The following is a 21,698-nucleotide window of genomic DNA, read 5'->3' as shown; positions in this document are numbered from 1 at the left end:
TATCATAAATTACTTTAATAATAATACCACATATTGGGAATGGAGGAGGAAATTTTGAAAATAAAATTGTAACAAAATTTTATAAACAAAAAAAAGCTCGATGTGTTTCTTGCAACCGTTATCAGGTCTGATGCATAAATATTCTAATGTTACTTTTTGAAGTTCAATAAGTAATTTCATATTTTCTATTTTGAATACTAATTTTTAAACTAACAACTATTATTACGAGTATTAGACTATTAACTGTCATTTCAAGGATTTTTTTAAGTGCTGACCCGGCAAACGTTGTTTTTGCCACATAAATTGAGTACCTCCGCTAATTGTATGAACGACGTCCCATATAGCCGAATGGTTAGTGACCCTAACTACTAAGCTAGAGGTCCCGGGTTCGAATACCGGTAGGTGCAATTAAAAATTAAAAAAAAGAATTATGTTATTGAATTAATGTATTGTCCTCGGTCCCCGATAAATCTACGAAGTTGTTTGTTACAAATGAGTTTGTTACAAACAAACATAGATACAGGTGAAGCTAATAAAAAGCGTGTAAGAACGGCTCTCCATTTATTTGTATAGATAAGAAGGATTTCATACGAAAATATGGATAATTAAGATTACCTGCAGTACTCTTTTCGACAGGCCAGTTTTTTGTGCCAATTGCTTTAAGTCTTTCGCGTCAGGATTCTGGTTGATGGCAAAATAAGACTTCATTGTGCGTAGTTGGTGATGTTTGAAGCTCGTGCGCATGCGCTTGGTTCTCTGCGAATGGCTTGTGACGCTTCCTGGTGACGCCACGGAGGAATCGTACGCCAATGACTCCATCGATGATGACAAATCACCACGATGAAGAATCTCTAAAACAATAATACAATTTGAAACTTTAAATAATCACTACATATTATAAAACTGAGTCCTCCGCCGCGTCTGTTTGTCTGTCTGATCGCGATAAACGATCAAAAACTACTGCACCAATTTTCATATTGTTTTCACCAATGGAAAGCGTGGTTTCGAGAAAAATAGTTAATGTATAATTTGTGATGTTTTTGTACACATAAACGATTATATATTTGAGGTGTCGGAAAAAAACAAGCCGTCTGGGAGCTTTCAACGTAAACGCTGTCTAAGCCCTTTGATATAATATAACAAAGTAGTCTACGGTGGAATTGTGTATATTAAATAGATCTACAGAAAAGTTCTCGATGTATGCTATGTATCTATCTGTTAAGGATAAAAGACAATATCCATTTTAATTCTTTAAAAAATTTGCAATTGTAAAGCTGAAATGTAAAAACTATACAAAAACTATATTAATGTGTATAGTTTTTATTAATACATATTCTACAACCATTCATATTTACGTTTTTGTTACATTTTTTCCTCATTAACATTGAAGAGGTACACATTTCCGATGGATCAGGACTATATTATTGCTACTATTAAAAGAACAGCGTCTGTCGGGTCAGCTAGTACTTCAAATAATGCAATTTGGAATCCCCGATAAAAATTATACAACTTAAATTTCCTGCCGTTTACATATATTTTCGAGTTTGATATTTAATTATAATAATGGAATAGTGTGTAACATATGTTGAAAATCATAAAATGTCGGGTAAACCACGTGCTGTTGGAACTTCAGAAGGTGTTAATGCTGATAAGGCTAATATCCGCTAAAATATTATAAACTACACTAAAAAATTGTTTTCTTTAATAACGGCTTTAATTTAACTTCATAAGACTGAACATGGTATATTATTTAAAAGTTACTATTAGATATTCACTGTATATTACAGAATTTATTCTGGCAGATAGCTCTAAATATATTGGGTAACATGTAACAGGAAATCAATGAAATTGGGAATACATTTTCACTAATAATTAATCATCAAAAAAGTATATAAATACATCAATAAGGTAAAGTCTTTGAACTATATATACGTTGTGGTTATGCTCGTATATGTATATTTACGAAGGAAGGCGCTGATAATTTGCTCGAATGAATCTACGAAAATAGGAGAGCCTTGAGTATGGAATTAGGAGAGAAAATAAAATAAAGAATACACGCAGAGATTTTCGATCGTCGATATCACGATAATGATTTCTGTTAAATTAACTATAAAAACAGAAAGCATTACCGGTTTACCTTCTTTTTTTTTAGCTTTTAGTGAAGGATTTGCTAGAGACGCAACTCTAGGTACATTGAGATTTCTAGAAATTATAAAAATCATTCCTCAGAAATTTACGATATTCAATTTTCAAACTAGAAGCCTCATAACGACAAGAGCCGCGTCACGTCACGCAATTTCATATATCAGTTGTTGCGCTATTGAAGAGTTGCAGGACCCCTTTGGTGAGAGGACACCGCACAAAACTGCAGGCACAGCTAGCTTATAAACAACCTTTGGTGATTGGAAATGGGACGGAACGTTGACTTATTAACGTCTCCGGTACATCAGCATGTAGTCATCAGTTTGCAAACGTTACTTTAGATTGGTGATTTTTCAAATATGAATATTGAATATCCAATCTGTATTTTAGAATACGCAAGAAAGTTGTGTTTACAGTTGTGAAAAGATATATAATTAGAATGATATCTACGTAATTTCAAAATATTTTCATAAGCTAAATCTTTGATTTTTTAATTTTGTTTTTCTCATTTTCACATTCTAGCGCTCTACAAAGCGCAGGTCACAGGCAACATATGGAGTATTGCTGTCATCTCTGGTCTGGCGCACCTCAGAGACCCCGTAGAGATGTCGCTTCATTGTGTGACTTCTAACGTACCTACTTATCACGGGTAGTGCTCTGAAGAGTTGTTTCACCTGATTCCTGCTGCCAAATTACACCTTTGCATGACACGCAATAAATTATAATATCATCTCCACCATCTGGATGTGTGGCGGTCCTCCACAGTGCGGTGTTCAAGAAACTCTCTTCCACGTACTACAAAGCTGTAGAATGAGCTTCCTTGTGCGGTGTTTCCGGGACGATACGACATGGGTACCTTCACAAAAGTGCGTACACCTTCCTTAAAGGCCGGCAACGCTCCTGTGATTTCTCTGGTATGTGAGAATGTGGGCGGCTGTGATCACTTAGCACCAGGTATGCTCATTTGTCCTCCTTTTCCATGAAAAATATATGTATTAAAATTACTTATAAATTAGGTTCTTACCTAATTATTTCACAATTAAGATAAATAATTTATAGAAATACTATATAACAAGGTACGTATGTACGTTAATAATATATTTTCGTATTTAATTATTACGAACTAAAAAAATAAACAAATAGATCCTACATTAAAAAAAATATAACATTTTCTTTTATTTTTAGGGGGGAGGTGGAGTGTTTGGTTACCTTTATATGTATAAACCTAACTCTCTAACTATTAAGATCTTGCAGAATTACAATAATCGGGATTATTTATAATCGCAGCCAGACTTATCATTTAATACCCGAACCTCCAACATCATAGTATGCCCGGACGTGACGTCACTGAAATGGCTGCTTATCCCTGTACAAACATGCGGGGTATAAGTTACATGTATTTTAGAGTGCATGTACATCCTATAATAATTTTGATAGCAAATGTAAATTATACTGATCAAAATCAAAATATTATATAAAATAAGCTTTAATTTAATATTTTTATTGTGTCATTTTATCAGTACAGAACGTAGTGGGCGAACCAAACTCACAAATTACTCTTTTTTACATTTTTGTCATACCTATACGAAGCATACATACGATGTTATTCAATTAAAATTTTTATAATTAGTTCACGCGTCGCTGGACACCACAGAAAGTGCTGCTTCTCACACAAATTCTATTACATTGGGGTGAAAATTAAATAAATGCCAGTTTTGAACTCGACCGTTTTGTGATATCAGGGGCAATCAAGAGCGCGTACAATTATCTACACATTAATCATTTCTTGTTAGTTGCTGTGACACGCATGTTAGTAATGGAAAGTGTAATGTCAGTTGCTTTTTATCGGAGTTGATAAATGGCAGCTAAGTTCGAGCACAATGAAGCTTTCTTTCACTTAAGACTTGGGACTACATATTAATGTTTTAAATAACAGTAGTTTATATTATTTTCGTACGTATTCCTTGGCTCCACGATCACGAACACTGGTGGGTGTGAAGACGAGATCCGTAGGAGATGTGCTATCACACGATCTGCCGTTGACAAGCTGAATAAGGTCTGAAGCAAACGCAACATCACTAAAGCCATGAAAGTCCGCCTAATGAGAAGCTTAGTCTTCCCAATTTTCTTGTATGGTGCAGAAACGTGGACTGAATGACCGACGCAAAATTGACGCACTAGAAATGTGGAATTCTTTGGACTGCGTTTTGGACCAATGTTTCAATATTGGAAGAACTCAAGGTGAAGGAGAGATTATGGTCGACCAATTCGTAAAGCATCTAATATATAAAATTCTCATGTCTGTCGGTATTTGTGGTTAAACTCCTTCGAAACGGCTTGAAATTTTCTCATGAAATTTTGAGTGCATATTGGGTAGGTCTGAGAATCGCACAACATCTATTCTTCATCCCCCTAAATGTTAAGGGTCGCCCACACCAAATTTTTTTTTAATTTTTTTGACATATTTTTAAATTTGTTTGATTATGAGTCAGCATTAAAAAATACACACAACTTCAAATTTTCACCCACCTACGATCAACAGTTACTTTTGTATCGCGATTTGAAACAAACAAAGTATGCAAGAGAGAAGATCTCCAACGGAGCTACTGCTATTATAACCTATTATGATTGACAAGTCGTAAACAGTCAGCCACGTTTGGAATTAAATCCTAAGTATTTTGAATGTTAAACAGCTAACCACCAGCTAAAAACGCAATAGTCTATATTGTCGTAAAATTCGTAATGACGTGACTAAAGTGCTTCATTCAAAACGTACAAAATAGGGCGTTTTTAATTTGTTTTTCGTTTGGCCATTGAATATTGTCATGGAGAACGATAATGGCTAGTTACAATTTATAAATAAGTACAATATCAAAATTCAAAAAATTCATAGTAAAATTATTTGTTTTTACTATCCGTACGTTTTCGTATTGCAATCCGTTCATAAGCATATAAGCTAAGTTAATTAAAATATAGAGCGAAATCTGTAACATAATTTCTCTCACGATATCGAGAGAACGGTAACAGCCTTAGATTTTTTCTCTCGTCCATAACCGCAACCGGATTAGCAATTTTAGCATCTATCTTCAAATTTCCTGTCACCAATAGCAAAAACTATAGGATGTGGCTGCGTTGGGCGATACGCTAGATTTGGTAGTCCGGTCATTTAAGCATTTTGCTATTGTGATTACATCCCGGCTTTGGATAATACCTACTCGTTACAAATTAAATGAAATTTCATAATTCGCAGAAGTGAGGAATACAACTATAAAAAAACATAGTGTTTAGATTTGAACGAGCGACATCTCAAGTTAATAATGCGATTAACGATTAACGATGCGGGACTGGAAGCAAAACGATCCCGCGTTCCGTGTGAGCGGTCTTCCAACTAAGCCAACTGTTTTTTTTAATTTAAAACATCAACAACCAATTATTTAGATTTGCAAGAGCGACATCCCTACTTAATATCCTAATTTGCAATTATTGGGGTTGAGCAGGTTATCAACAGTAAAGTAAATCCTGTAGATGGAGCCACAACCTATGAGTTGAACAAAACATACCAAGATTAACGATCCATGCGTCACTCGAACGGTTTGTTCAGTTGGAAGAGCACGCAGACGGAACCCGAGAGGTCGCGGTTTCAAGTCATGAGGGATATCACTTTAAAAATTACAAATCATCAACATTATTTATTTGAAATATTATGGGTCAGTTTTTGAAGCCTTACTAGAATGATAAAATTAAATAATATTGTATAAAAGCTATATACTAAAAGCTAATAAGCTAGGTACTAGAAGCTATATAAAAATAATTGTTTTTTCTTATATCTGAGCAAATAATAATTCAACTGAGCGATATCTGTTCATGAAATACATTAGACAAATTATATTTTATTATACAATAGGTACAATAAACATGAGAGTAATTTAAGAATCTAGTCTTTTGGTCTGTGCGTTTGTGTGTTCTAATTGAAGATACTCTATTTGGATGCCTTTTGTACTAATGTGTTGTTTTAGCTTTGGAGAAATTTAAGTATTTGTTTTGTACTAATCGGCTAAAAAACAGTCATTAAAAAATTTAAAAAAAAATAAAAGAAAGAAAGTTTCTTAGCCTTATGCAATGGCATCAAAAAGAGTTCTAAAGGAATCTATTTTGAGAAAATAAATGCCTTTTATGCCTTAACGAGTAAACCCATTAAACTTTAGTAATTTGGTATTGATGCTTTACATAAGAAATATAGCGCTATGAATTTTATTTCATCATTTCCTTATTTTTCATCGATTTTAAATAAGTTTATAGTTAGTAGATTTCTTTATTAGCTTATTCAATAAGATAAATCTAAGTACTTTTAGTTACTTTGTTTTCTGTATAATTTCAATATATGTAACTTCAGATGTTAAAATTTGATCCTAAATTTTATGAGTGATATAAGAACCTTCGCAATTCTGCTTTATGTTTCTCATAGCTTTTTGAAATATTGATAAAAGTTATTTAATTCACTACATTTGTTTCTTTATTTTATTTGGTTTTGATCGTTCTATTTTTTATTTGCAAATAAATATATTTCTTTCTTCTTTCACTCTTTTTAACAAGTGTGTCATTACCTTTTTCTCGCCAAATGTGGATTGTAGACAATACCCTTAGATCATTTATATGTCTAGTCTATGTGAAAGAGTCTAAAGAAAATTGAGGTATACAGTTAACCTCCATTTTGGGCAACGCACGGTATACTAACACAAAGTGAAATACAAATCGGGAGTGTAAGACGTAGCTTGTCACGCAAACTAAAGTATAAACCTGGCCTGTTTTCATCAGTTTATTATACACGATGGTAATACAATATAGTATAACAAGTTCATTTTATTTTTTTGGTTTTAACGATTCCTTAACGGCCGTTCCCAATATACTATCTACAGATAGAGATAAATTACTACCTTCTGCTGTCAGTAATTAGCTGTCAATAATCTGAAGCTGTCCCAATATACCCGATAAGTCATTCTTATCGCCTCATATTGGGACGCATGAATTGCAATTTCCATACAAACTTCTATCGCTGGTAAGCTATACGTCCTCCCATTGACAAACAGCGTGTACGGTAAGGTGAGTTTCCGTCGATAGCTTTATTGGGACAGAAAAGTCAACGATAGTTACGATTTTTATCACAAGTAGGCCACAACCGGAGATAGACTGAATATAGGGAACGGCCGTTACTGAGTTTGGTTCAAACCTACTAAGATGACATCTAAGTATAATATATTGATTCAAAGTACGTTACAAAATGACGAATTAGATTGAAATGGCCTTTGGTTTATGGTATAAATTAACATGTTCTTTGCCGTCAAATGTACCTCACTTTCAAAGACTCAGTAATAAAGCATCGCGGTCGTAAAGGCTTCAATATTAATGACTAGTTGTAAAAAAAAGGAGCGACGAATGAATATATTGAGTTTTATTACGTCGATAGTCACTCGTGAATGTCATTCAATGGTATGATTTAAGAGAAATAACTGATTTTCCTTAGATATTAAGAGCAAACGTTCAAAACAGATTGGAATGGATAGCTAAGCATAGTAAGTTTTTTCACCTAACATATCAGGTAAAAAAAGTGTGCAGAATGTATAATATAATATTATATCTCGCACATATTCTCTGTATAATAAAAAAAAAATCAGTTTTTAGTCAAAAGTTATCGTAAAAATCTAAACTTATAAAAAACGTATTTCTGAATGATCCATTTAATATCTATTAATTTGGATTCTATATTAAAGTCGGCAGTCTAAATTGTCCTTTTTTTATTTTTATTTTAAGTAATAACCTCAATATATTTATGAATAACTAGCTAACCCAGCAAACGTTGTATTGCCGCTATTAAAATCGCGATACAAAAGTAACTGTTGATCGTATATGGGTGAAAATTTTAAGTTGTATGTATTTTTTAATGCTGACCCTTAACATTTAGGGGGATGAAAAATAGATGTTGTCCGATTCTCAGACCTACCCAATGTGCACTCAAAATTTCATGAGAATCGGTCAAGCCGTTTAACTACAAACACCGCGACATGAGAATTTTATATATTAGATAAGAGCTTAGTAAGGTCTTACCTAAGTCTAAGCATTTATTAAAATATCTAAATTCATTTCAAGATCGGTTGATATCTTTGCTTGTTTCATGTAAAATGTTATTTCTAGTATTATTTACCTACACTTTTACAATGATACAAAATTTATAGTATCCAGTGTTAGACAGATCTTTATATGACATTTTAATTTATAATAATTATATAGTTATTTTATTTTGATAAAGTAAATTTTTTTTTTTAACTTTATTAACTTATTACGTAATTTTTAGAAAGTCAATCATTGCAATGTTGAGTGTTGCAAATTAATTATTTGATTGTTCCCGGATTTTGTAAAATCATTGACCTCAAACAACCCACCAGCTCTTACCTAATGTTTAGTGATAACCGCCGCTCACACGCCATCACCAGAGGAATTGCAGTGCCGTCCTTTTAGAAAGGTAAACGCGCTTTTTTTCTTTGGACTATCGTAAGTTGAATAGTCCGGATGATACTTAAGTTGGCATCCCAAATTCCCAGTTTCTGAGCTAATTTCAAATCAACTAATACTATACAACTAAGACCTACACCTTATGTTGTCTCCTTATGGGCCTTACAAATAAACTTGGTATACAGTTATTCCTCAGCACTAAGAATTTGCAAAATCGAGAGACGTCGCTTCATTGTGTGTTTTCTATCGCATTTATCACGGGGAGTGTTCCGAAGAGCTGTTTAACCTAATTCCTGCCGCCGAATTCCACCTTCGCACGACACGCCACAAGTTAGGATATCATCCTCACCATCTGGATGTGTGGCGGTCCTCCACAGTGCGGTTGGCTTTCTTCCACGTACTACAAAGCTGTGGAATGAACTTCCTTGTGCGGTGTTTCCACGACATGGATACCTTCAAAAAAACACCTTCCTTAAAGGCCGGCAACGCTCCTATGATTCCTCTGGTGTTGCAAGAGATTGTGGGCGGCGGTGATTACTTAACAACAGGTACGTACGCTCGTTTGTCCTCCTATTCTGGTGCTCCCACATTGCCGTTAGAAAATGTTTAATAACGTTAGTAAACATTTGTTAGCAAACATTTAATCACAAATAAATTTTCATGTTAGAAAATGTTTAGTAATGTTAGTAAAATGTGTTATCTTTTGTTTGTAAACATTTTATAAGGGTGATGGCGGGATAGGCGGTGCGGTGCGGTGGGGGTTAGAGTACGCAGGTCGCTGCGAGCCAATACTAGATGTTATAAAATGTTTAAACATTTTCCATCAATGTAGGAGCACTTATAACATGTAACAGTTTCTAACAAAGTGCAACAATTGTTAACATTTGTTAGTAAATGTTTTGGTGTTATAAAATGTTTACAAACATTTTATAACGGCAATGTGGGAGCACCATTCCATAAAAAAAAATGTTGACTATATCGACTGACAACACTGTCAATACAATGATAATTCTGAATTGCAAGCAGCAAATAAATGCGGAAAACGTTATACATTCGAAAAAACCAATCATAACCAAACTGTATATTTGCATTCAATTTGCATATTCCTGGTTTGTACCCAGGTATAACTTAATACCAAGTTTATTTTTAAGGCCGTGAATGTTTTATCAAAAAAAAACCCATCCAAAACTACGAGATCTTCCGTACGATAATAACGGAATGACATTCCAAAGCCTTACCTACCACTCATAACATTCTATTAATTAAAACTAAATTGTTTACCACATCCAACGGTTACGCATGATGGCGTGATATGTAAAGCGCATCTGCTTTTGTTTCTCCTAATTAATAAATTATATTTATGTGGGGTCCGCCCGCGTGGTCTTAATTTCTGGTTCTATGATTCCAGCCATAAATTCAACTTATTATTTATAATAAAATGTGCGTTCACTTTTATGTGTTTTATTGTTAATTGGATTATTGAGGAATATAACGGTTAATGTGAAACTCATAAACTTATACCAAGTATACGAGTAGTTATACCTGAGAATAAACTTGGTATATATACCAAGTATAGTTATACCTGAGAATAAACAAAGAATAAACTTGGTATATATACCAAGTATAGTTATACCTGAGAATAAACAAAGAATATGCAAAATGTTTACAAATAGATATTTTGCTTATAATTGGTTTATTCGGGCGTATACCGTGTCCCGCGTTTATTTGCAAGTCTGCCTGATGTTCGAAAAATATCAGAATTATCATTGTATTGACCAGTATTGACAGTTTTGTACGCGATTTACGGCCGTTTCCAATATTCAGTCTATCTCTTGCTTGAGATAAAAATCGAAACTATCGTTGACTTTTCTGTTCCAATAAACTTATTGACGGTAACTCACCTTATCCGTACACGCCCCTGGTACACGCTGTCTGTCAATGAGACGACGTATAGCTTACCAGCGAGAACTAAATTTACGCGTCCCAATGTAAGGCGATGAGAATGACTTATCGGGTATATTGGTACAGCTGCAGATTATAGACAGGTCTGACAGTAGAAGGTAGTAATTTATCTCTATCAGTAGATAGTATAATGGGAACGGCTGTTAGTAAACATTTGCTTAAATTTGGTTTATTCTCAGTTATAACTCTATAGCAAGTTTATTTGTAAGGCCATGAATGTAAAGTAAAAAAGAGTGTATTTTTCTAAGTGCACAAGTTATATGGCTGTAAATAAACATGCGAATAATCGCAATACGGGGGAAAACCATTGAATTACAATTTATTAACGTTTGGACAAGTTTATATATTTATTATATTTTATTTTTCCTAGTTAGTTTTTAGTTTTTTCTTTTTCGAAATACCTTGCAAAAGTCCAATCCATCTAAGAATGCATCTTATTAAAGCAATTATTTGTAAACCAGTTATTTATACCAAATAAAATTTTAGAATTCAGAAATATATATATAAATAGAATATTTTATTTTTATTTTAATGATATTTGACACTCATTTAATAACACACGCAAGCGAAGTGGCGGGTAAAATCGAGCTATAATATATATTTTTTAATATCATAATTTCTATGTTGAATTTGGTACTTAAATAATATATTTTATAAATATGAGAAAAATATTTTTCTATAATCTTCAAATTTTCTTTATTTTTACCTCAACATCCCGCATTATTATTATAAAGTTTTATAAGGGTTAGGTTATTATTATGGGTTTTAAAAAAATTGATTTGGATTTTGATAGAAGGGCTTTTAAGCAAGAGGGTGTAAAGTGAGCGAGTTTCTCTGGGATCTTGCAAAGGGAGCTGATAAGGCACGAACGAACACTTCAAATTTTTAGTTTGCATTATCAACAAGTCATGTGCACTCCACTGTACTGTTGTGTCACAACAATATTCAAATTTATAAAAGGTTTTTAATATTTAAAATTTATATAGTAACAGTTTCTTTTTTAAAACAGGACTGATGTTGATGAAATTTTTAAATTTTCTTAGATTAACGCGATTGTTACACATTTAAATAACAATCTTTTTAAATTTATCAATTACAATTACTATTTAAAAGAAGTTTGAAACGGGAGGGGTAAATCTAAATCTATAGTTAAAATAACTCAAAGTTCAATGTTTTATGGATATTTTATTTTGATCTACATGAAATGATGTTTTCATGAGTACATAAACCATAAGAAAATTCATATAATTGTGGCTCGCTTGGAACTCCAGGCGATCTAAAATTATGAAATCAAACTCTAAAATAAATGAATAAATTTTTTAAATGACTGCCCTTTTTTTATTGTAGTAACGATTTAATTCTTTGAAAATTTTTGATTATTTTCCTGTATAATCAGCGAATTTAAAAGAAAATTAGTTAGAATCGTTTTGCATAGTTAAATAGACAAATATATATTTTCAACATTTGTACATTTCTTAAAATATATAACTCAATCAAATATTGTATAATACACAAATAACGATATACAAAACATTAAAAAGAACCCTATATTAAGTAAATTTTAACCTTACAGTAGTTTTTGACTTTGAATTTCATTAAAGTTGTGAAAGTGTAAAAGGAGAAAAATAATGAAAAGTTCTCCGACATCCCCTGATCTATTCATAATAGAGTAATGATTAATTGAGGTCGACAAGTCACACAACCTGAATTTACTTCAATCACTACATACCTCGCATTTAAACACTCCAAAGAATAATTCAGACGACAAACCCTATCAGCAGTCTGAACAATTTCGACAATACTTTTCTCCGTCTATCTTGAGAGGAAAAAGCGTGCGGGAGAGAGACGAAAATTGTTTTAACAGAACCACGTCTATTCATTAGTCGTGATTACAGTCGTACTGGGATGAATTGACATCTGGGACATCGTCGCGGTAGCCGTACCATTTTCCCCTATGAACTTTCTGCTAAAAATTGAACGTCTTTCAAATACGAGTAGCGAAGTTTTCTATTTTTATTTCTCGACACCGAATTCAGAGCGTCTGCGATACAAGAGAAAATGTTTCTTATTTCTCGAGAATATTACAAATTGAAAAGAGGAAAACTACGAGAAACGTAGGCGTTTCTTATTTCGCTAATAAAAGAATTTCAAGGGGAGGGTAAAGTATATTACGGAGCCTTTTAAGATTTATAAAGTCGGAGAAAGAAGTAATTAACGGACAGGTTTTGTTTAGTTACAGGAAAGATTCATTAAATTCGCAAAAAGATCAATTCGCTTTGGCTTAAGTTGTTAACTTATTATATAATACTTAACTTACCCAAAGCTGTGCTTGCCATTCTCATAGTTTGCACTTGCATATTGTCTTCCGGGGAAGCTTGAGTACTTTTTCTTTTCCGTGGACGTCCCTTGTGACTGGGGCCTCCTGAGTAATATTGAGATGGTGAATCACCTTCACTGTTTAACTCTTGACATCTGTTCCAAAATCATAATAATTATTTACAATATGAAAAGAAAATACTGGTTTATTAATAATACATTCAAATACCACGTTTCGCATAGAGCTCGTCAAGTGCGTGACAAAAATGTGCAGAGCATTTCGTACCAAGCTTTGTAAAGGTCGTTACGAGGATGATTTTATATTTTTGATGGGTGAAATATTTTTAATCTATTTAACATATTCTCTTTTATTAACTTTTATTAAGTTTTTACTGAAATTAGAGTTGTTTCTTCGGAGTAATAATACGCCTACAATAAGTATAGAACGGCATTGACTACAATACATATTTATGTAATGCTATCTTTTTTCATTGACTTCTTATGCGTTTAATGCGAAGGGTGCCCTCAGAAATTCTTAAAAAAGATGTCGTAAAGTTACGGAACATTATGCGCACTTTCATATTAAATTGATTTGATACTTATTTATTAAAAAAATTCAATTCAGCACAGGCCCTTAAGAATATTATAATAATTTGGTACGCAACTATGAATACCTACAAATCGAACGGATCGACAGAAATTAATGTTAATTTATTTCGTTATACAATTGAATACATATTTTCTTTCATAACAAATTAGTAAAATTAAAGCTCTTTTAGTCATACTTGGGATTTAAAAGTAATTATCTGTGCGTGGAAATTTACCAATAAATCAGGCAACATTATCGTCTTAATAGTTTAAATAAAGTAATTTAAGTAAAGTTTAAAATTAAACTATAAATGCTTGTACATATTTTAAGTAACGTTAGCACCGGTAGCAGGGCAAAGCTAATTAACTCAAGCTGTGGCACTTCGTACACGCGGCGCTGCATTAAGAACTTCTCCATAGGACACTACGTGTAACAGCTATTTTACGCATACTCACTCGAGTTTTAGAGTAACACATTTTTGATAGATTGGCCCCGGAACGTACAAGTTAGTATATTAAGTTTTCAAGATCTGGGGTACTCCTAATTCTCTGCCAAAATAATCTAAAAGTTCCTCTCTCTCTCTCTCTCTCTCTCTCTCAATAAAGCTTTTTTAATATGTTTTGTTTCGTAAACTATTCAGCAAGCTCTTTCATTAATGTAGGAGATCCTACTTTAGGTATCAATATTCGTAACAGTCGTGTCATGATCGCAAAAAGAAACAAGTTTTGCTAAAATCGCACACAATATTTTGCATGTGTAGATCCATAGTACTGTCGATAAACGATGTGGAGCCTGGTAAACCATTTAAAAATACTTACCGATACATATTATTGACATCTTCTTCACAGTATTCGTCCAAACAGGCACTATCGTAATGAGGCCTACAGTAGATCATGCCATCCCGCATGCCAAATACATCTCCTTTGGATAGAAGTGTTCCACAGGCCACGCAGGTGAAGCATGTAATGTGGTACACCATGTCTCGTGCTCTCATCACCAGCTCATTCGCAGTGATGCCGTTTCCGCATCGTGCACATCTTTTCACGCAAAATAACCTACAACAAAGAATTCTTTCGTTTCCATAGTTTTTGATGTAAATAATATCTGAAAATTGGGAACATAGAGACCATACAATATTTTTTGATTAATTATTGTAATATAATAGTCGTATTTTGTATTTTTATTTGTATTTTATATGTATGTTTTGGTTCATGGTTTTGTTACACTTTGCCGGTGGATAGGCGATTAGGCAATGACTACCAAGAACCTAAATTAAAATCAATATAAGTATTCAATTTCTGAAATGCACGAAGAAATAAAAATATGTGTATCGTCCCGAATTTGAATTGAAAAACCATTTTATCAAAATACTATACGTACTGGGCTATTGAGAAAAAAGTTTAAACGCTTAACGAATTTTGAAGCTATTAAAAAAGCCGTCTCGATACGTCAAAGAGAATTGAATATGGATTAATTAAACAGGATTTGATATGCGGCTAGTCATATTATCGTGTAGGTACATTATGGTTATTACAAAAAATTCTATTATAACCAAATGCGGTAGTAGTATCTTGTATATTAGAAATTACATCAAAAAGAATTCTAAAGTAATCAATTTTGAGAGAATAAATACCTTTTATGCCTTTTATAGAGGCATTTTCAGAACACAAAATTGCCATGTCGAAAGTAAATCACAACGTCAACCTCTTCCCATTATATGTGTAATATCTAAAGTTCTTTGATATTATTAGATACACTTGTACCAAGAAAGACACAAATTATAATATTTGGTTGACCAAATAGTCCAGAAAGTACAGTCGCGAGCAAAAGTTTGGAATCACTTACTTGAAATTGGTTCCGCGCGATCTTGCTTACCTACTAAATAAATTATCATAAAAATTATATCATTTTAAAGGTTCAACTCTTAACTTTAAACTGATACCGATGATAAAATCAAGCCAGTATTTAAGAAACTATCCCGGATTAAGTGAAGGAACGACGTAAGTGATTCTAAACTTTTGCTCGCGACTGAATAAGTCAAACAAAAACAACTTCAATATTTAGAGCTTAAAACTGCCCAAAATCTAGCGCTGTCCTGCTATCCTGCTAGAAAACCAATAACACGCCGCTTTCCGATTATTATATCCTGCAATAGCTTATACATATTTCTGTGCCGACTTCGTTAGCTGTGTGTGGCACATCTGTTGAGAAGACTAATGATTGTTTTGTTTTATGATAACGATTTTTTATGATAAAATGTCTCTTATTTGAACAAAATTTATTGTTATGTTTGTTACAAAACAGTATATCATACATTCACCTATTACACACACAATTTAGATTGCTAAAAATGTTAAACCTAACTATTATTCACGTTAATTACTGGCATGATTAATACTTTGAAGTGGCTAAATATTTACTTTCTAAAATATATCTTATATTACCTATATAAATATGCGCAACGAATGTTCTTTTCAATATTCTTTGTGAGTAGTCATATATTATTTCACAAGAACTAAAATCCATAAATAAATTCAATAAAGTAAAACAATTGAAATTAATAATTATTTTGAATGGGAATGTAATTAACATATGGTTCAACTGATGTTTATCAACGTCATCCCTTAATAGTAACAATAATAGAATCGAAGCCGTAATTCAAATTTAACACCTAACTTTTGAAGATGAAATAATATTAATAATAATATTGACACATTTACATAAATTATCTTGCCCCAAACTAGACATAACCTGTAACTATGGGTACAAGAAGACAAAGATATATTTAATACGATATACTTACTTAAACATATATTTAAAATACATTATAAACATCCATGACTCAGAAACAAACATCATTCATCATATAAATGATTGCACCTACCGTTTGTCGAACCCGGGACCTCTAGCTTAGTAGTCAGGCTCACTAACCATTCAGCTATATAGGTAGACAAATGAATGATAAATTCTCTTCCTTATATTAAACCATTAACAATGGAAGAACATTTAACAAGTTGATTAGTACAAATAATGTTTCACAAATCTTATAGCTCTTTTGTATTCATATATCTAATTATACACAATAATATTGGTTGACACATCACTACACCAGACACTACAATTACGCCACATGTTCGAAACAATAATAGGGGCTGAAGCCTCAATGAAATAACACGTCAATACCAACCCTTAATGTCAAGAATTATTGAACGAAGTATATTTATACACAAGAAATAAAATAACAATATCATTCACTCCGCAACTTTTTTCCACGTAAGCTTGTACACTTAGAATTTGTTCTTCAGAAAATTGTCGTCGAAAATCTTCAGAAATATCGTGCCTTATACTCCTCAGTCGAGACCAGCGATTTTGCTAAGATTTAAAAACATTTTTTATGAGATAGAAAATCTACTCAATATTCGATTCCTTCTTATCATAGTCTAGACTCTAGACCAGACATTTTCAATTTAACCGCGTATATTTTCAGGTGTCCTGCGATTGCTGCCAAGTGTATGCTGCATTAAAATCAGGAATAGCTATATTAATGAGGAAGTACGAAAGCAACTGACGAGTGGTGTGTGCGATTCGCCTCTGCATATGCGGAACGGTACGCTACGCGCCAGTCTGACTCGCACTTGGCTATTTTTTACTGGTGTGCCGTATTTTGTGTAACTTTGATGAACAAAACATGTGCCGTTAAAACCAAAAGGTTGAAAATGCCTGCTCTAGAACAAAAATAATTAAGAGAACCTTGTTTTTCAAAATCAACTCCAGATTATCTTGCGTTGCTTTTCGATAAGTTCACTGAGTAGCATCATATCCATCTATAATAGCCGTGGGTTGTAACAATTTCAGATGATTTATGTAATTCTCTTCCAACTATCACTTATCTCTTATTTCATTAACAATTTTTCAGCATTTACGACTAACAAAGATTTTACGCAGACGAACAATCTTATACTAACTCAACCGCTTCTGCTTCCCATTATTGACTGCGCGGATCTTTAGTTTAGTATATTATTATGTTTTTATTGTTTAGTCGTTAATATATTATGTATGTTTTAAATATTAACATTTATATGCAAATTTAAAAAATATATACTTCTTATTTATGAAATTTAACATTTGTAATTTAACGTGTATTTACAATATTATAGGCATTAAATTAAGTATAATTGTTTTAATTAGTTATTGTATCCACAGTCATTTTCGGTTGTCTGGAAGGGATTATTTCAAGCGATAAAGCGATTTTATCAAAAATTTATGGTAACAGAGATTTTAATTCGAAAAATATATGATTTCTTTATGGCAATGTTAAAGTTTTGAGCATTCCATATTCTTAAGCAATTGGTATACTATTCAAGAAGCACAAATTGTCAAATTGAAACCAAATTAACGATAGTTAGGGAATCAACATACCTCAACTGTTAAAGTAATGCGTATTAGGACTCATCTATCAATTTATGAAAGTACAGATAATAAAACCAAATATCAACCAAAGCAATCCTTATGACTGAATACAAAAAGATTTCAATATTAGACAACAAAGGGAATAATCGCAATATCCAATAACTTAGTACTCGACAAACTTGAATGACTTATTTTATTTTCTGATAAGAATAACGTAGCAATATTATTTCGAGAAGTGAATAGAGAATCTTTTTAGAATTTATTGCAATACTGGTTCTTTTGATTATCTTGATGACACTCGCAAAATAAGTACACTCAAGAATTTTATCCAATGAATAAATTGAAATGAGAAGTTGAACAACTGCGTTATTATACTGTAATAATATATTGTATTTACAATTTATTTAATTAATTTCTGCTCAAAGCCAAGGCCACATCTCAACCAAGCACTTTAACTATAGCGGAAGGGAATAATTAGTACCTACCTAAAGTTTTCAAGGAAAACTCAAGACGGGCGTTCTGCAGCTTATGTTTTAATGACTGCCAGTCTGAAGAAACTAGATGTCATTAAAAGTTAAGGGGCTGGCCTCAAATCTGGTCTACTTAACTATCACATTGAACGCTATGACATTGAGTGCAATGCAGACCTTAATAAGTACGTAACTTCATTAAACGATCTCTAATAAGAGCTCTTTTATATTATTGCTGCCAGATTTTGAAACGTACGTCAGTTTTGAACGGTCTAGTAGATAACTCATGAAAATTTTAAATAAGGTTAATAGCACACTATACATATGTATACATAGTATAATATGATACAAGTGATCTAAGTTGCTTTTTACATATGAGGCTGTGATAATGATAACTAAAAAATATGAGAATTATGAGAAATGGCGCGCAAGTTTTGTTTCAGTACACGCGCCAAAAGTAAGGTGATGACTTATAACCATACAGCCTACTTCAAAATTATAGTCTTAGTCATAAAATGCATAATATATTATACTATTGTGTAATTTTATCATGCACGCGTATTTATCATTCGGTTTTGCCCCTAAGAACGATGTAATAAGGCTCACTTTACAAGCAAGTGTGTTGAAAAAGAATTTGTTGCTTTAAGCATTCCGCATTATGCATTCCTACCAGGTTAATCAAAATGAAGAATTACAGAAATGAAAAATATATAGCACATCGTGATCAATTCTGTATTTGCTTTAATAAATATACACATTCACATCAATAACATAAATTTAACTCGGTCAAGATGTATAATATCAATGTTAAGGAACAGTTCTGTGGCGTATTGTGGCGTAGACCAGAACGGTGTATCGAATACTTGAGATTGATTTAGAATAGATATCTAATAACTTGCGTTTTTATTTATTTTATTAATGAAGATTTACCTTTTTATTTTGTATAAAAATTCTTTGATGCTTTTGTCGAAAGCATTAAAAACACATATTGTTATTATGAAAACTTTCCTACGCTTCATTTCACAACAATTAAATAAAGTATACATAGCATCCATAACACTGGTACCCATTAGTGGCATCGTGCCAAGTAAATGGAAATATGTAATTATCCTTACATAAAAAGTGAATTTCAAATGCCGTTTCACTATCTGAATAACAAATCGCGTAGTACCAAAGAGTGGTGGTTAATAGTTTACAATTTATACGTCCATACAAAAACAGATGCATAATGTATTTGCCTGTTCGACAGGTGTGTGAAACCCGCAAGTGTGCTTGTTGTGACTGTCAGTACAAACTTACGCCTGCTTAATTACATCGCTTGACACGTGACAACTGTCACTTTTTTAAGCGTTCACTGTACTTGTGTAATATTCTGGGTTATAAACAGTTTATTTTGGTATTTTATTACAAGACTTGTTAATAAATGAATAACTGTAATACCTATACAAGAAAAGATCAGTAATGAAAATAATAGATTTTTTTAATAATGAAACACATATCAAAAATTTCGGTCTGTATGATTGCTCCGAATCTTTTTTATGAAACTTAGATTTTACCTTCCTAGCCTAAGGATGATAAGCAATTTAATTTTAACATAATTTATTAAGTAGAAAAAAACTATGAAATTTTGCATTAGCTCTTTTCTTATAGCCTATAAAGGGAAGACTCAAGACACTACATACTTGTGTTATTTACATTTACTACAGTTTACTTTACTACACTTACTACGTGTACATATATACCTATATAGATACATGCTACTTCCACTGTTCACACTATACTACACTGTTTTCACTATATTTACTCAATTTATTTTGTTCTTTAGACTTTTTTCACTAGGTCCGTGTTGTCGAGGAACGAGTAGCCTCAACGTTCACACTTTGTTGCAGTCTTAGCTCGTGAGCTTCTATTTATTTTTGAATATTACTTACGACTAGATCCTCTTTAAGGCCAGGACGGATATCGTCTTTTCTTACATGCCCATTTTCACTGCATTAACAATGTTTTACGCCTCTGAGCATCTTATAAGCGTTGCAAGTTTGATACAACCAACCCAAAGTTGAATAAATTAATTCCAAACTGGCAGAAAGGTATTTTTGTGTAATATATAGGTAGCTGTTGTTGACTGATAAATAGGAGTGCTTTTGAATTTAGCAGTACATTTTTTGCATATTATTTCCAACTCCTCTCGTTTCTTATTTGACATAAACTTTCTTTCTTCCCCCGAAGCTTTGCGTCTAATATCATGCCAAGGTACTTGGCTGTTAATGTAAATCGGATGATAGTCTGATCATTTAGTTGTAAAATGTATATTATGTATTGATTTTCAGTCATTTTATACGCTACTTTATTGTACAGAGGTAATTTAAACATCGCTTCTTCTCGGGTATACTCTACTACAGTTGTTTTGTTTGCAAAACGTGCAATAGAATTGATTTCTTGCTACGGAATATCAGTTATATAATGAATAAGGAACCGGGCCCAAAACGCTACCCTGTAATGCATCTTTTCTCTTAATTTTGAAAATCTATCATTTGTCTGTCTCGAAATACTCTGCGAATGAGATACGATTCGATAATGTCTACAAGCTGCCTAGGAAGCCTATTTCTTAGTTTGTGCATAGCCCTTTGTGCCACACTTTATCAAAAGCTTGAACAACATCTAAAATACTGTAAAACAATCATTTTTCTCTTCTAGTGCTTTTTCTTTTATGCTTTGCATATGTACTTAATTGAATGCTTAGGTTGATATATTTTGTGTAGGTGTTCTGTGAATCTAGTTGCTTTTTAATATTTACTTGAGGCCCTTTACTTCCATGATAAGAGGAATGTGTTCAACTGGTTCATTATTAACAGACAGAGAATAATCTGTTAACGTTCGATATAAGATAAGTGTTATCGATGGATGTACGGGTACTTTTTTACAATTAGGGCGCTTCTCCACCTGGTTCGTTGGAGCTTGGGCTTTGAATGTTGTTATGACAGTGGGGATAGTGAGATGTTTAATTTCCTCTTCCTTTGGCTTTTGTGAGAAATCTATTATGTTTCTTTCACTACCTCATCTTCATCACTTGCATACTCAATGGCTATCAATATAATAAATGGTTAGAAATGGTTATCAATACTCCTGAATAATTTTAAGTTTATCCTCAAGATTTTTTTTATTTGGTCTTTAAGGACCAAACTTTGCAGTTCTTCTTGGTATCTGAGAATTATATAAATTATAACTATTCAGTTTTTGTGTCAGATCTAACTGCACCAGAAGTAGCCACAATACTAGTGGCGCCATGCTATTGTTTATAT

General features: G+C 32.6%; 1 protein-coding gene across 1 annotated transcript in view; it reads right to left on the bottom strand.

Annotated features, from left to right (window-relative positions):
• LOC126978795 (LIM/homeobox protein Lhx9-like) overlaps nucleotides 1–21,698 on the bottom strand; it is a 41,867-nt gene that overhangs the window by 5,727 nt on the left and 14,442 nt on the right. The window contains exons 4-6 of the mRNA XM_050827871.1: nucleotides 14,335–14,571; nucleotides 12,929–13,083; nucleotides 616–851 (exon numbers count right to left, since the gene is read on the bottom strand). Of these exons, the coding sequence (XP_050683828.1) occupies nucleotides 616–851; nucleotides 12,929–13,083; nucleotides 14,335–14,571 (628 nt within the window). The remainder of the gene's footprint in view (nucleotides 1–615; nucleotides 852–12,928; nucleotides 13,084–14,334; nucleotides 14,572–21,698) is intronic.

The sequence above is a fragment of the Leptidea sinapis genome, chromosome Z, assembly GCF_905404315.1.
Source record: "Leptidea sinapis chromosome Z, ilLepSina1.1, whole genome shotgun sequence".
In the NCBI taxonomy this organism is placed as follows: Eukaryota; Metazoa; Arthropoda; class Insecta; order Lepidoptera; family Pieridae; genus Leptidea; species Leptidea sinapis.
The sequence above is the reverse complement of the archived record's forward strand: the minus strand, read 5'-3'. Positions and strand labels throughout refer to the sequence as shown.